The sequence below is a fragment of the Nomascus leucogenys genome, chromosome 17 (assembly GCF_006542625.1).
Source record: "Nomascus leucogenys isolate Asia chromosome 17, Asia_NLE_v1, whole genome shotgun sequence".
Lineage (NCBI taxonomy): Eukaryota > Metazoa > Chordata > Mammalia > Primates > Hylobatidae > Nomascus > Nomascus leucogenys.
Window position 1 is genome coordinate 11,646,511 of NC_044397.1, and position 14,627 is coordinate 11,661,137.

The 14,627-nt window shown below is 34.8% G+C and overlaps 1 protein-coding gene and 1 long non-coding RNA gene across 6 annotated transcripts in view; one reads left to right on the top strand and one right to left on the bottom strand.

The window, feature by feature from the left end:
- Positions 1 to 5,030, top strand: part of SCN9A (sodium voltage-gated channel alpha subunit 9) — a 181,877-nt gene extending 176,847 nt beyond the window's left edge. For 3 of the 5 annotated variants that reach the window (XM_030795763.1, XM_030795761.1, XM_030795762.1), the window contains exon 27: positions 363 to 1,851. In XM_030795763.1, coding sequence (XP_030651623.1) covers positions 363 to 1,555 — 1,193 coding nt within the window. In that variant the 3' untranslated portion in view covers positions 1,556 to 1,851. Of the gene's footprint in view, positions 1 to 362 lie in introns of all 5 variants that reach the window. The other 2 variants (XM_030795760.1, XM_030795759.1) reach the window with 1 other exon arrangement.
- LOC105737726 overlaps positions 1 to 14,627 on the bottom strand; it is a 241,937-nt gene that overhangs the window by 103,216 nt on the left and 124,094 nt on the right. Inside the window, exon 3 of the long non-coding RNA XR_004026351.1 lies at positions 409 to 588. This is a non-coding gene — a long non-coding RNA (uncharacterized LOC105737726). The remainder of the gene's footprint in view (positions 1 to 408; positions 589 to 14,627) is intronic.

Here is a 14,627-nt window from a genome sequence, read left to right on the forward strand (position 1 = left end):
CAAAAAAATATTGATAATAGTTACTGTTGTTGACATTTCAGGTGATTTATATTTTCTTTTTAGCATTTAACGGTATTGCTTGAATTTTCTATGTGAGTAGGTATTATTCTTAAAATTTAAAACACTATTATGGAGGAAAAAAATGGCCCATGAACTTAGTAAAAAGGAGAAAATGTCACAATTGTAATGTTAGTTATTTTTCTTTGGAATTTCTTAATCTTTTTTAGGTAATTGCATTCATTATAAAATAACTGTCTTGAATTCATAAGAAATGAGTTGACAGATAAAACCATTTAGAGTCATCATTTTAGGTAGCATACATATTTAAATATTTTATTTCTATTATTTTCCTCCACATACAGGTATGTTTCTAGCTGATTTGATTGAAACGTATTTTGTGTCCCCTACCCTGTTCCGAGTGATCCGTCTTGCCAGGATTGGCCGAATCCTACGTCTAGTCAAAGGAGCAAAGGGGATCCGCACGCTGCTCTTTGCTTTGATGATGTCCCTTCCTGCGTTGTTTAATATCGGCCTCCTGCTCTTCCTGGTCATGTTCATCTACGCCATCTTTGGAATGTCCAACTTTGCCTATGTTAAAAAGGAAGATGGAATTAATGACATGTTCAATTTTGAGACCTTTGGCAACAGTATGATTTGCCTGTTCCAAATTACAACCTCTGCTGGCTGGGATGGATTGCTAGCACCTATTCTTAACAGTAAGCCACCCGACTGTGACCCAAAAAAAGTTCATCCTGGAAGTTCAGTTGAAGGAGACTGTGGTAACCCATCTGTTGGAATATTCTACTTTGTTAGTTATATCATCATATCCTTCCTGGTTGTGGTGAACATGTACATTGCAGTCATACTGGAGAATTTTAGTGTTGCCACTGAAGAAAGTACTGAACCTCTGAGTGAGGATGACTTTGAGATGTTCTATGAAGTTTGGGAGAAGTTTGATCCCGATGCAACTCAGTTTATAGAATATAGCAAGCTCTCTGATTTTGCAGCTGCCCTGGATCCTCCTCTTCTCATAGCAAAACCCAACAAAGTCCAGCTCATTGCCATGGATCTGCCCGTGGTCAGTGGTGACCGGATCCATTGTCTTGACATCTTATTTGCTTTTACAAAGCGTGTTTTGGGTGAGAGTGGGGAGATGGATTCTCTTCGTTCACAGATGGAAGAAAGGTTCATGTCTGCAAATCCTTCCAAAGTGTCCTATGAACCCATCACAACCACACTAAAACGGAAACAAGAGGATGTGTCTGCTACTGTCATTCAGCGTGCTTATAGACGTTACCGCTTAAGGCAAAATGTCAAAAATATATCAAGTATATACATAAAAGATGGAGACAGAGATGATGATTTACTCAATAAAAAAGATATGGCTTTTGATAATGTTAATGAGAACTCAAGTCCAGAAAAAACAGATGCCACTTCATCCACCACCTCTCCACCTTCATATGATAGTGTAACAAAGCCAGACAAAGAGAAATATGAACAAGACAGAACAGAAAAGGAAGACAAAGGGAAAGACAGCAAGGAAAGCAAAAAATAGAGCTTCATTTTTGATATATTGTTTACAGCCTGTGAAAGTGATTTATTTGTGTTAATAAAACTCTTTTGAGGAGGTCTATGCCAAAATCCTTTTTATCAAAATATTCTCAAAGGCAGTGCAGTCACTAACTCTGATTTCCTAAGAAAGGTGGGCAGCATTAGCAGATGGTTATTTTTGCACTGGTGATTCTTTAAGAATCGCAAGAGAACTCTGTAGGAATTATTGATTATAGCATACAAAGGTGATTCAGTTTTTTGGTCTTTAATAAATCAGAAGACCACATAGAAAACTTTTACATCTGCCTTGTCATGTTTTCACAGGATTGTAATTAGTCATGTTTCCCATGTAAATAAACAACACACACACACACACACACAGAAAAATCTATTATTTATCTATTATTTGGAAATCAACAGAAGTATTTTGCCTTGGCTTTGCAATGAAATGCTTGATAGAAGTAATGGACATTAGTTATGAATGTTTAGTTAAAATGCATTATTAGGGAGCTTGACTTTTTATCAATGTACAGAGGTTATTCTATATTTTGAGGTGCTTAAATTTATTCTACATTGCATCAGAACCAATTTATATGTGCCTATAAAATGCCATGGGATTAAAAATATATGTAGGCTATTCATTTCTACAAATGCTTTTCATTCATCTTGACTCACATGCCAACAAGGATAAGACTTACCTTTAGAGTATTGTGTTTCATAGCCTTTCTTCTTTCATATCCCTTTTTGTTCATAGAATAACCACAGAACTTGAAAAATTATTCTAAGTACATATTACACTCCTCAAAAAATAAAGATAACTGAGAAAAAAGTAATTGACAGAAGTTCTATTTGCTATTATTTATATAGCCTAACATTTGACTGTGCTGCCCAAAATACTGATAATAGTCCCTTAAACTCTTTTGTCAAATTTTCCTGCTTTCTTATGCAGTATTGTTTAGTCATCCTTTTGCTGTAAGCAAAGTTGATGAAATCCTTCCTGATATGCAGTTAGTTGTTTGACCATGGTACATATTTAAGCAGATAATAACTTGGGCACGGTATTTATTGCATCACTTGTATACAATCCTGTGTTTGGCAAGCTTTCAAATCATGTAATATGACAGACTTTCAACAAGATATGTGTTTAGTATGAATAAAAAAGCATTGAAATAGGGATTCTTGCCAACTTGCTCTCTTGCCACCAACTTACTTTCCTAAATTATGGAAGTAATCTTTTGGATATACTTCAATGTATACAATGAGGAAGATGTCACCTTCTTAAAATTCTATGATATGAAATATATTTTGCTGCAATCAACACAGTACCATGGGCTTCTATTTATCAAGCACATATTCATTTTGCATTAGCTGTAGACATCTAGTTTTTTGAAAACACCTATTAATAGTAATTTGAAAAGAAATAACCATAATGCTTTTTTTCATGAGTTTATATCAGGAATATGAGATCTTTCTTCTATAAAGTTATTCATGCACAGGCAAAAATTGAGCTGCACAGGTAGAACATAGTTTTATTTAGAAGATTTTTGTGGGAGGTTTTGAAGCAAATATATAAAACAACTTTCACTAATTTGCTTTTCATATTTAAAATAATAATAAATTACATTTATATAATAAATGTTTAAAGCACGTATTTTTTGTTGTTCTGGCAACTTAAAAAGAAAGGATTTAAACGTACCTATAGAAACAAAGAATTATGGTTACAGAATGAGATCGGAAGTCTAGAATGTTTTTAAATTGTGATATATTTTACAACATCCATTATTACTCTGAGACATTTGTTCTAATGTACGTGTAAAACTCAATCTAGGGCTAAAGATTCTTTATACCATCTTAGGTTCATTCGTCTTAGGCTATTTGAACCACTTTTTAATTTAATATGAAAGACACCATTCAGTGTTTTCCGAGACTATATAGATCATCTTATCACATACCTACCAAGCCTATTGGAAATAGGTTTTGATAATTTAAGTAGTGACCTATACAAAATATATTACATCATCAGATTTTTAAATACATTCGATTAAGAATTTAACATCACCTTAAATTTGAATTCAATCTACCATTATTCAAACTCACAAATATAACTGCATTATGAATACTTATATAATGTAGTAAGAGAAGATGTTTGACAAGTTCGTGTGTAATTTTCTATTAATGTTTTTACACTGCCTTGTTTTTATGTAAAATAAAAAATATGGGCAACTGGTTTGTTAACACAATTTCTTCTTAGCATTTCAAAAATATATATAAAGTTGTTCTTTTTCCTATTTCATGAACTATGATTTTTTTAAAAATAACATGGTTAAGTTTTATATGTATTTATGTTTGTTTCAGCAATGTCTACTTGTGACTTTTTAATCAATTAAAAATAATATTTGGAAGAAAGAGCGTATTAAGTATAAGCTTGAAGTAAAATTAGACTTCTCTTTCCATGTGGATTACTGTTTGTACTGATGGTTTCACCCTTCAGAAGGCACTGTCATATTAATATTTAAATTTTATAATCACTGAACTTATTACACCCAACAATACAGAATTGCAGTTACACTGAAGAATTTAACTTAGAATAAAATGGAAGCAAACAGGTTTTCTAAAAACTTTTTTTAAGTGACCAGGTCTCACTCTGTCACCCAGGCTAGAGTGCAGTGGCATGATCATAGCTCTCTGCAGCCTCAACTCTGGGCTCAAGCAACCCTCCTGCCTCAGCCTCCCAAGTAGCTAAGACGACAAGTACATGCCACCATGCCCGGCTGATATTTAAATTTTTGTAGATAAGGGGTCTTGCTATGTTGCCCAGGCTAGTCTCAAACTCCTGGCTTCAAGTGTTCCTACCGCCATGACCTGCCAACATGCTGGGGTTACAGGCATGAGCCACCATGCCCCAAATAGGTTTGAACACAAATCTTTCGGACGAAAATTAGAGAATCTAATTTTAGCTTTTTGATAGTTACCTAGTTTGCAAAAGATTTGGGTGACTTGTGAGCTGTTTTAAAATGCTGATTGTTGAACATTGCAACCCAAAATATTTAGCATGATTTTATAGAATTTTGATAGCTTTATTAAAAAGAGTGAAAATAAAATGCATATGTAAATAAAGAAGTTCTAAATAGCTATTTCAGAGAAATGTTAACGGAAGTGCTGAAAGAAGGGCCAACTAAATTAGGATGGCCAGGGAATTGGCCTGGGTTTAGGACCTAGGTATAAAGGCCACCACTTTTTAAAAAAATATCTGTGGTTTATTATGTTATTATCTTCTTGAGGAAAACAATCAAGAATTGCTTCACGAAAATAAATAAATAGCCATGAATATAACAAAGCTGTTTACATAGGATTCTTTACAAATTTCATAGATCTATGAATGCTCAAAACATTTGAGTTTGTCATAAATTATATTGTAGTTATACTTGAGACTGACACGTTGTAATATAATCTAAGAATAAAAGTTATACAAAATAAAATTATGTTTACATGTATTTTCTGTTTCAGTGAGAATAACCATAGGTGGGTAAAGTCAGTGCATATCTAAATAAGTTGCAGCAACTGATAGCTTTTTCCTTTTCACTGAAAGAAGGACAGCTTCAAACGTCCTCCATAAGAAGTGTTCCCGGGAAACAAAGACAAGGACAAAGAATCTAGAGTTCCAAAGTAATTTCTTGAAATCCACATCAAGGTTTGTGCAAAGGGAGAAAATTGAGACAGGAAGCAAAAATGTGCAAACATCTAGCCACACAGCGATGTATACATTTTTGTGTAATAGCATTAATAGGTGGTGTAGCGTACATAATGGCTAAGAGCTTTGGTTCATGGAGACTGCATTGTTCCTGTATCACACAGAAGTAGCCTGGATTCTTACATTTTCAGTAGCAAACTGGCTGCCATACTAACTACTATTACTACTAATATAAATTCTGGATTCTGTATTGTCATTGTTCTAATTTCTTTGTGTAGCTTGTCTCATTCTACCCTTACAACCACATAATGGAGTATTACTCTTTTTCTCATTTTACAGATGGGAAAGCTGTACCAGCTCTTAAGAGGTGATATAGCATACATAATGGCTAAGACCATGGGTTCTAGGACTAGAACTATATTTGTAACCCAGTTAAGCCATGACCCTATGAGTTTGCGGAATACATTCTTTAACCTGTATGGGCCTCAACTTTCTTATCTATAAAATGAGGAGAAGAGTACTACTTCATTATGTGGTTGTAATGATAGAATGAGACAAGCTTCATGAAGAAATTAGAACAATGACTGAAAACATATTGAAAATTTATATTAGTAGTAAGAGTAGTTAGTATGGCAATTAATTTGCTACTAAAAATGTAAGAACCCAGGCTACCTCTGTATCATACAGGAACAATGCACTCTCCATGAATGTTAAATAATGACAATATTTTCTCTATTTTATGTGGGTAAGTATAACCATAGTGCCCAAAAGAGTTTTGTACACCCATTGGTAGGTAGTAAATATTTAGTGATGTGGCATATACACCAAATATTTCAAAATTTAGCTACTTTTGAGATTTATGAATTCAAACAACATATTAAAATCAGGAAATATGCACATTTATAAAGGTCTAGCTTATTTCCAAAAAGTGGAGGTGGTTCTTCCCATTTTTAGCTGAGTAATTAATACAACCCTCTACTTTAGCTGTAAGCATCAAATCCTGTTGATGGTCATTAGGTAAGATATTCTAAAAATAATTGCTGTACTAGGCCATTATTTCAACTTTGCATGTTATCATAATAGCATGTAAAAGGTGTAAAATATTCCTTGGGACTTCTGTACTGATAGTTGTAATAGCCACTCTGCAAAATAGAATTATAATCACTGAATAATACTGTAATCCATTTCAACATAAGTGATTGTCATACACGTAAATTTTTTACAACAACAAAGCTAAATTCTTTCACATTGTAGATAACACTACGCCATAACCCAAGCAAAATGAGCTGCAGGATACATGGTAATCTCTCTCAAGGGAGGGAGAAATTACATACTAGCTAGAGCAGAGGGGATTTTGCTGCAATAGTATTTGATGCACACAGGAAATGAAACATGAATAATTGATAGTTATAAACAAGCAATAGAGTGAACATGCTACACTCAGCTTGACTCCCTATTACTCTGAGAGCCATACCTACATTAATAATTGATATGTCTGCAAAAAGGGTAATTTGAAGAGATTTATGAGACATTGGTAATAACTGCATCATTGTGCTTTAGCTTAAATCTTTTTAAATATATCCTTAGAAACAATAGATAAAAGCAACGCACAATAAGCATATAGAAAATGTTCAGAGTTTGTTAAAAATTTTGAAAATCTAGTAGAATTGAGCAACAGTTATTCCTAAGTTGTAATATTTGCTGGCATGACCTAGTTTTTATTTTATTTCCTACAAAACAAAATGTCTTCAAGTTAGTTCAGTCATATTCTTTTTATAAAAATATAATTCTTCTCTAATCTACCATCATGGTTCATTTCTATTTTTAGTGATATGTAAAATTTAGAATTTATGGAAAAATTATATCCAGTGAATATTAAGAATGCACTCCCATTAAATTACTATTTCTAAATATGTGAGAACATAATCTGGGTTTTCATGTGCTGCTTTAAAGAAATACATGCTTTTACTTATGGCTGGCCCTTCATCTGAATTTACTCTCTTTAAATATCTTGTGTCTTCTACTCTGTACATTGACAATATGTCAAAATGTGCTTTCTCCTGCTCTTAGGCTACTCTTGAGAACTGCCCATTTTTATATGAGAAAGAATGATATCTTGCTCATATAAGAAAAGGATATAAACCAACTGTGATACACTAATTCCTTCTAACAGAACAGAAAAAATAAATGGATGGGGTTACATGTGTCTTTATACAAAACACAGATAACTGTACCCAGGTTCCTGCCTCACAAAAATTGTGAGATAATACATTTGTATTATTTTAAGCTGCTAAATTTGTGATCATTTGTTACAAAGGATCAAACACAAATGCATGCTCCTGTTTTCCAATGTACCATGCGAAGGTATAAATACAGATGAGCAACGCTGCCAGAAAGGTTATTTTATCAAACCACAATGGCTCATACAGACTGTGGAGGTAAAAAGAGAGGGACACTGGTGAGACAGTTTGGCACACTGATCTCGCCCGCAAAAGACTGATGTAGAAAGCAAAGGTTAATTGTTTTCTTATCAAAAATTTAAAGGAGGAGATTTTCCTCCCTGTTGACTATCCTATTCGTATTCACCATTCAGTGCACCTTATTCTTGGCAAAGCACCTTACAAATTTTTACCCAGAAACCAAAGAAAATGGGCAAGCTTAAGTAATTTTCTCAAAGTCAAAGAATATCTGAAGTATACTTGTCCCACTCATGCCTTTAAAATGTAGGCCAAGAGAATCTACAGCAAATGTCTTCTAAAACGTTTCATTTGGAACATAAAATGTTTCTATGTCAACACATTTAAGGAAGGGTTACATATTTCACTCTTAGAGTAACATAATTCACTTTAGCATGTTACATGCTTGCAGAAGATATGAGACTCAGGAGTCAGAGACAATAATAGATTATTACTTAAAGCAATAGCAGGAGCCAGAATATTATCATTTTTGTGTTGGTTTTAGAAAGCTGGGGCTGTCATAATAATATACCATAGATTGGGTTGTTAGAAGAACAGAAATTTATTTCTAACTGTTCCCGAGGCTGAGGAGTCCAAGATTAAGGACGCCAGCCAATTTCGTTCCCCAGTGAGGGCTTATTTCCTGGCTGGCAAGGGGCAGCATTCTCACTGTGTCTTCAAATGGAGGAGGCAGTGAGCTCTGGTCTTTCTTTTTTCTATAGGAATACTAATCTCATGGTGGAAGATACACACACACACACACACATAGATATAGATAGATAGATAGATAGATAGATAGATAGATAGATAGATAGATAATCTATATATATATATAGAGAGAGAGAGAGAGTCCTCCATATCCATGGTTTCTGATCTGTGGATTCAACCAACTCTGGATCAGAAATAGTTGGGTAAAAAATCCACAAAGCCCCAAAAAGCAAAACTTGAATTTTCCGTATGCTGAGTACTACATTGAATCCATACAAATGAAGTGACGTGTAGGTAATTTTAAAGCATATAGGAGGATGTGTGTAGGTTATAAGCAAACACTATGCCATTTGTGTAAGAGATTTGAGCATCTGTGGATTTTGGTATTCTCAGGGAGTCCAGAAGCCAATCCCCAACAGGTACCAAGGGACAACTGTATATCATGGTAAATAAATTACATCTTCCTTCTCATTGATTAGCACCACCATTCATCCAGTTTTCCAAACTAGTAATCCTCTTCATTAACCCTCCGCATTTATTCACCAAGACCAGTTCATTCTACCACCTAATGTAATATAAATCCATCAACTTCTATTAATTTCCACTGTCAACCCCTAACCCAATCCATTACCACCTTTAACCTCTTTATAAGACAATGTAATAACCTACTTGTTTTATCTTCCTAAATCCATTCTTGCCTCACTTCCAAATCTATTCTCAGTACAGTAGCCAGAGTGGATTTTATGAGGTTGTGACATTTCCCTGCCTAAAATTTTGGGTCATTTTCCTGCATAAAATTCTGTAATATTTCTCCATTATTGTTATGATAAATTCTAAAATCCTCAGCAAAGATTTTACAAGCTCTGTACTGTTACTGTCTACAAGTTCTACAAGCTTTCCAGCCCTACACCATGTCAGCCTCACTGCTCTTATCTTCCCTCTTTCCCTATCTTAATCTGTGTGCTTCAGCCTCAATAGTTTTCTTTCTGTTTGCAGGATCTTCTCAATAAAAGTATAGTGTATTTTTATATTCTTATACAGTGCCAATGCTTTCTGGCCTGAGAGAGACTATGCATGTCTTTCACATCATAAGTTGAGTACATGTTTGAAACTGCCCCACTGCTCACAAAATAAAATTAGTATAGAAAACTGGCATTTTTGAAGGACTAAGTTAAAAGTGTTTTTCCTCTATAGCTTTAACAGAGTAGAAAAAAAAACAGAGATAATGTCAAGTAGGAAATAAAGGGATTGAAAAATGAAAACTTTCATATACATTCTACATTAAAATCAGACATTTATTTCTCTAAGGCCTGAGTTTCTCAATATTGGCAATCTTGATATTTGGGCTGGATAATTCTTTGTTATGAGTGGCTGTCCTGTGCATGGTGGGATGTTTAGCACCATCACTGGTCTCTAACCTCTAGATATCAATAAACATTCCTAATTCCACAGTTATGACAAATAAAAATGTCCCCATCTTTGCTAAATGTTCTCAGGGGGACAAAATCTTCCCCAGCTGACAATGACTGATCTCTGACAATGTCTATCAAGGTATGAATCATGGATAACCCACATTACCTTTGCTATTAGTTTAAAAAATACTGAGACTTACACAAGATCTACTGAATCGGATAGAGCCCCAAAATAATCACATAGCAACAGTGAAGACCATTACCCCAAAAATGACTAACTAGTTGTCCTAGGGATATTAAGTGCTCTCGATTTTCTCTTTTAAAATATTGTTGCAAATTCAAAATGATGTCTTTCTGTGAGAAATTGAGTCAATTATCTTTAAGTTCAGTGTTTCTTTTTGGCTAGTAGGTAAGCTTTGGGTACATTCAGACATGATAATTCTTCCTACGGTTATTCAAGAGTTTGGGTTGCCATTTTTATCATCATTACATGGAACAGTCACAGAGATGGGATCACTTGTTCAAGTGGAGTTTCTTTAAAACACTAAGTGTTAGTGCATTGTTACAATTTACACTGAAACAAAGAACTTTTTTCCAGGAAAAATAATTCAGACATAATATTTCAGGTCAGCTTTTTCAGATCATATCCTGAATGAATAATAAGTGGGGCTTTATTTTATTACATTCATTTCATTACATTTAAGTTTTCTCATGCTGCCAGTTGAAAAAAAAGTTGTAACTTTTTCCTCAACTTTCTCTGAATAAAATTTTGTATTAAGCATAGGCCCACCAAGCAGACATCCCTTAAACTGAGTGTACTGTGATTCAAAACAAGTCAGAGGAAATTCTACATCGGAGGAGGAGGCAGATAAAAGTTTTCTAGGGCCTGAGACTTACACAATTCTCTAATTCAGATGTACTCCTCTCTGGAAATTTGTTTCAATAATATATAAGGTGTTTTTCCAGAGAAACATCACTCATCAACGAACTTTTTTTATTCTTAATAGTTATTTGATTTCTCACTCCCTTAAGTGTATTTTTTTAAAAAATATTAAAATACTTCCTGGGTCCATGTGTTCTCATTGTTCAATTCCCACCTATGAGTGAGAACATGCAGTGTTTGGTTTTTTGTCCTTGCGACAGTTTGCTGAGAATGATGGTTTCCAGCTTCATCCATGTCCTTTCAAAGGACATGAGCTCATCCTTTTTTATGGCTGCATAGTATTCCATGGTGTATATGTGCCACATTTTCTTAAACCAGTCTATGGTCGGGGGAGGGGGGAGGGATAGCATTAGGAGATATACCTAATGTTAAATGACTGTTAATGGGTGCAGCACACCAGCATGACACATGTATACATATGTAACTAATCTGCACATTGTGCACATGTACCCTAAAACTTAAAGTATAATTTTAAAAAATATATTAAAAAATATTAAAATACTCATCATGTTTTAATATTTCTGGCCAAAGACAATGAATGAGACAAGGATTAAAATTTACAGTTAAAATATAAGTGTATGCTTCTGACTGAAGATAGTTTACTATAATTTTCTGTGATGCTCTTCTCATTTTGAGAAATTATGAGCTAACGAAATTTTATGGATGAAAAGTATGAAATGCCACAGAAGATATCTTTTTCTCTTAAAAAAATCCTGTAAAGTTTACAACTGCCAAACTTCTAAATATCAAATCTAATTTTGACTCCCTCTAAAAAATAATAAAGATAAAATTGTGTTGTAACACCTGAACAACTCAGCTCATCTTGATATATTGATTCTTGTCCATGACCTTAATAGAATCTGTCTGATAAAGCTCTGATAAAAGAGGAGGAGGAGGAGGAAACAGAAGTGGGAAAAGAATTCGTCTATGCTTCATTTTCTGCCCAATTTATTTTCTTTTATTTACTCATCCTAATCACCTCATTTCTATCTTAAATTCAGAACAAAGATTAATAAATGGTTTAGAGTCACCTAATTTGGCCTGGTGCTTGCAATTAAAAGATATGCCTATCTCTAAAGAATCATACATTGTCCATTTATTCTAAAGACAGGTGGGTCTACCCCCTACAAGCCTCAGCCAGAATACTACTTAGAGCAGCGTTATGGGCAAAAAGGAATCCGGAAGGGAGCCAGGAAAAGTAAGAGAAGCAATTGACTTTAGCTTCGTGACGCTGAGCTGGAGCACTTTGATGTGCACAAAGCTGAGGAACCATTCTGGCAGCTTCAAATGGTAGCCTTCAGCATTTTTCCCCTATTGCATTTCTTCCTGTCAAGTTATTTCCTCCTAGTGTAAGAGAACTTCCTCCCTGCTTCTGTCTCCTTGGGACCTAAAGTCAACAAAACTAATCTCTTCCTTTTTATGAGATCAATAAAGCAAATTAGACATGACATTGAAAGTACTTAAAAGTTTAAGCCCTGCTTTTTGGAATGCAATCTTTTGTCTTTAGGAATTGTTAAAAAAAAAAATGTCAACATACAAACATATACATAGCAGTATCTTTTCATATAATATCAAGAATTTAAATATTTGTCACTAATAATGTGGCTATAAACTTGAACAACATAGTATATTTCTGAACCTCAGTTTCTTTAGCTGTAAAAGACTGACACTCAGCAGTTCCCAAGTATATAAACACATAGTAGAAACCATGCATTTTTGGAAGCACCTCCCAATCTAGGATTCAGTCATAAATTCAATAAAATGACATTAAGCAGATAATGTGTCCTGGAAAAATTAGTCAATGATGATAGTACTATGCTATATTTGTATATCTATCATGAGAACAGGATGGAGGAGTACTTCCTTCTAGCCAAATAGGCAAGAGCTGACTTTTTAAACTGACTAGAAGTTAGTTTGAATGTGTAAACTTGAGGTATTATGGGCTAAATAAGTCTTAAAGGCAATTGGATATAAAAGTATGGACTTCAGTGGAGACGTAAGGGTTAGAGACACATATCCAGGAGCCATTGCTTCCTAAGGTGGCTGAATCCAAACCACCAGACCAAGTCAACCAGGAAGAGTATATGTAAGGAGAAGGGAGAGGCACACCACCACTTTGGAAAGAGAATATGATCAGCATTACAAAATTTTACATAATCGTCAAGCAACTAATCACTGGAAGAGTGTATCATTCATTATAAGAATTTCTGTGGAATAATAGATTTATTACACTTTAAGTTCTAGGGTACATGTGCACAACGGGCAGGTTTGTTACATATGTATACATGTGCCGTGTTGGTTTGCTGCACCCATTAACTCATCATTTACATTAGGTATTTCTCCTAATGCTATCCCTCCCCTAGTCCCTAAGCCCACGACAAGCCCTGGTCTGTGATGTTCCCCACCATGTGTACAAGTGTTCTCATTGTTCAGTTCCCACCTATGAATGAGAACATGCGGTGTTTGGTTTTCTGTCCTTGCGATAGTTTGCTCAGAACGATGGTTTCCAGCTTCATCCATGTTGCTACAAAGGACATGAACTCATACCTTTTTTAGGGCTGCATAGTATTCAATGGTATATATATGCCACATTTGCTTAATCCAGGCTATCATTGATGGACATTTGGGTTGGTTCCAAGTCTTTGCTATTGTGTATAGTGCCACAATAAACATTTGTGTGCGTGTGTCTTTATAGCAGCATGATTTACAATCCTTTGGGTATATACCCAGTAATAGGATCGCTGGCTCAAATGGTATTTCTAGTTCTAGATCCTTGAGGAATCACCACACTGTCTTCCACAATGGTTGAACTAGTTTAATCTCCCACCAACAGTGTAAAAGCATTCCAATTTCTCTACATCCTCTCCAGCACCTGTTGTTTCCTGACTTTTTAATGATGGCCATTCTAACTGGTGTGAGATGGTATCTCACTGTGGTTTTGATTTGCATTTCTCTGATGACCAGTGATGATGAGCATTTTTTCCTGTGTCTGTTGGCTGCATAAATGTCTTGTTTTGAAAAGTGTCTGTTCATATCTTTTGCCCACTTTTTGATGAGGTTTTTTGATTTTTTTCTTGTAAATTTAAGTTCTTCGTAGATTCTGGATATTAGCCCTTTGTCAAATGGGTAGATTGCAAAAATTTTCTCCAATTCTGTAAGTTGCCTGTTCACTCTGATGGTAGTTTCTTTTGCTGTGCAGAAGCTCTTTAGTTTAATTAGATCCTATTTGTCTATTTTGGCTTTTGTTGCCATTGCTTTTGGTGTTTTAGTCATGAAGTCCTTGCCCATGCCTATGTCCTGAATAGTATTGGCTAGGTTTTCTTCTAGGGTTTTTATGGTTTTAGGTCTAACATTTAAGTCTTTAATCCATCTTGAATTAATTTTTGTATAAGGTGTAAGGAGGGGATCCACTTTCAGATTTCTACATATGGCTAGCCAGTTTTCCCAGAACCATTTATTAAATAGGGAACACTTTCCCCGTTTCTTGTTTTTGTCAGGTTTGTCCAAGATCAGATGGTTGTAGATGTGTGGTGTTATTTCTGAGGGCTCTGTTCTGTTCCACTGGTCTATATCTCTGTTTTGGTACCAGTACCATGCTGTTTGGTTACTGTAGCCTTGTAGTATAGTTTGAGGTCAGGTAGCTTAATGCCTCCAGCTTTGTTCTTTTTGCTTAGGATTGTCTTGGCTATACAGGCTCTTTTTTTGCTCCATATGAAATTTAAAGTAGTTTTTTCCAATTCTGTGAAGAAAGTCATTGGTAGTTTGATGGGGATGGCATTGAATCTATAAATTACCTTGGGCAGTATGGCCATTTTCACGATATTGATTATTCCTATCCATGAGCATGGAATGTTCTTCCATTTGTT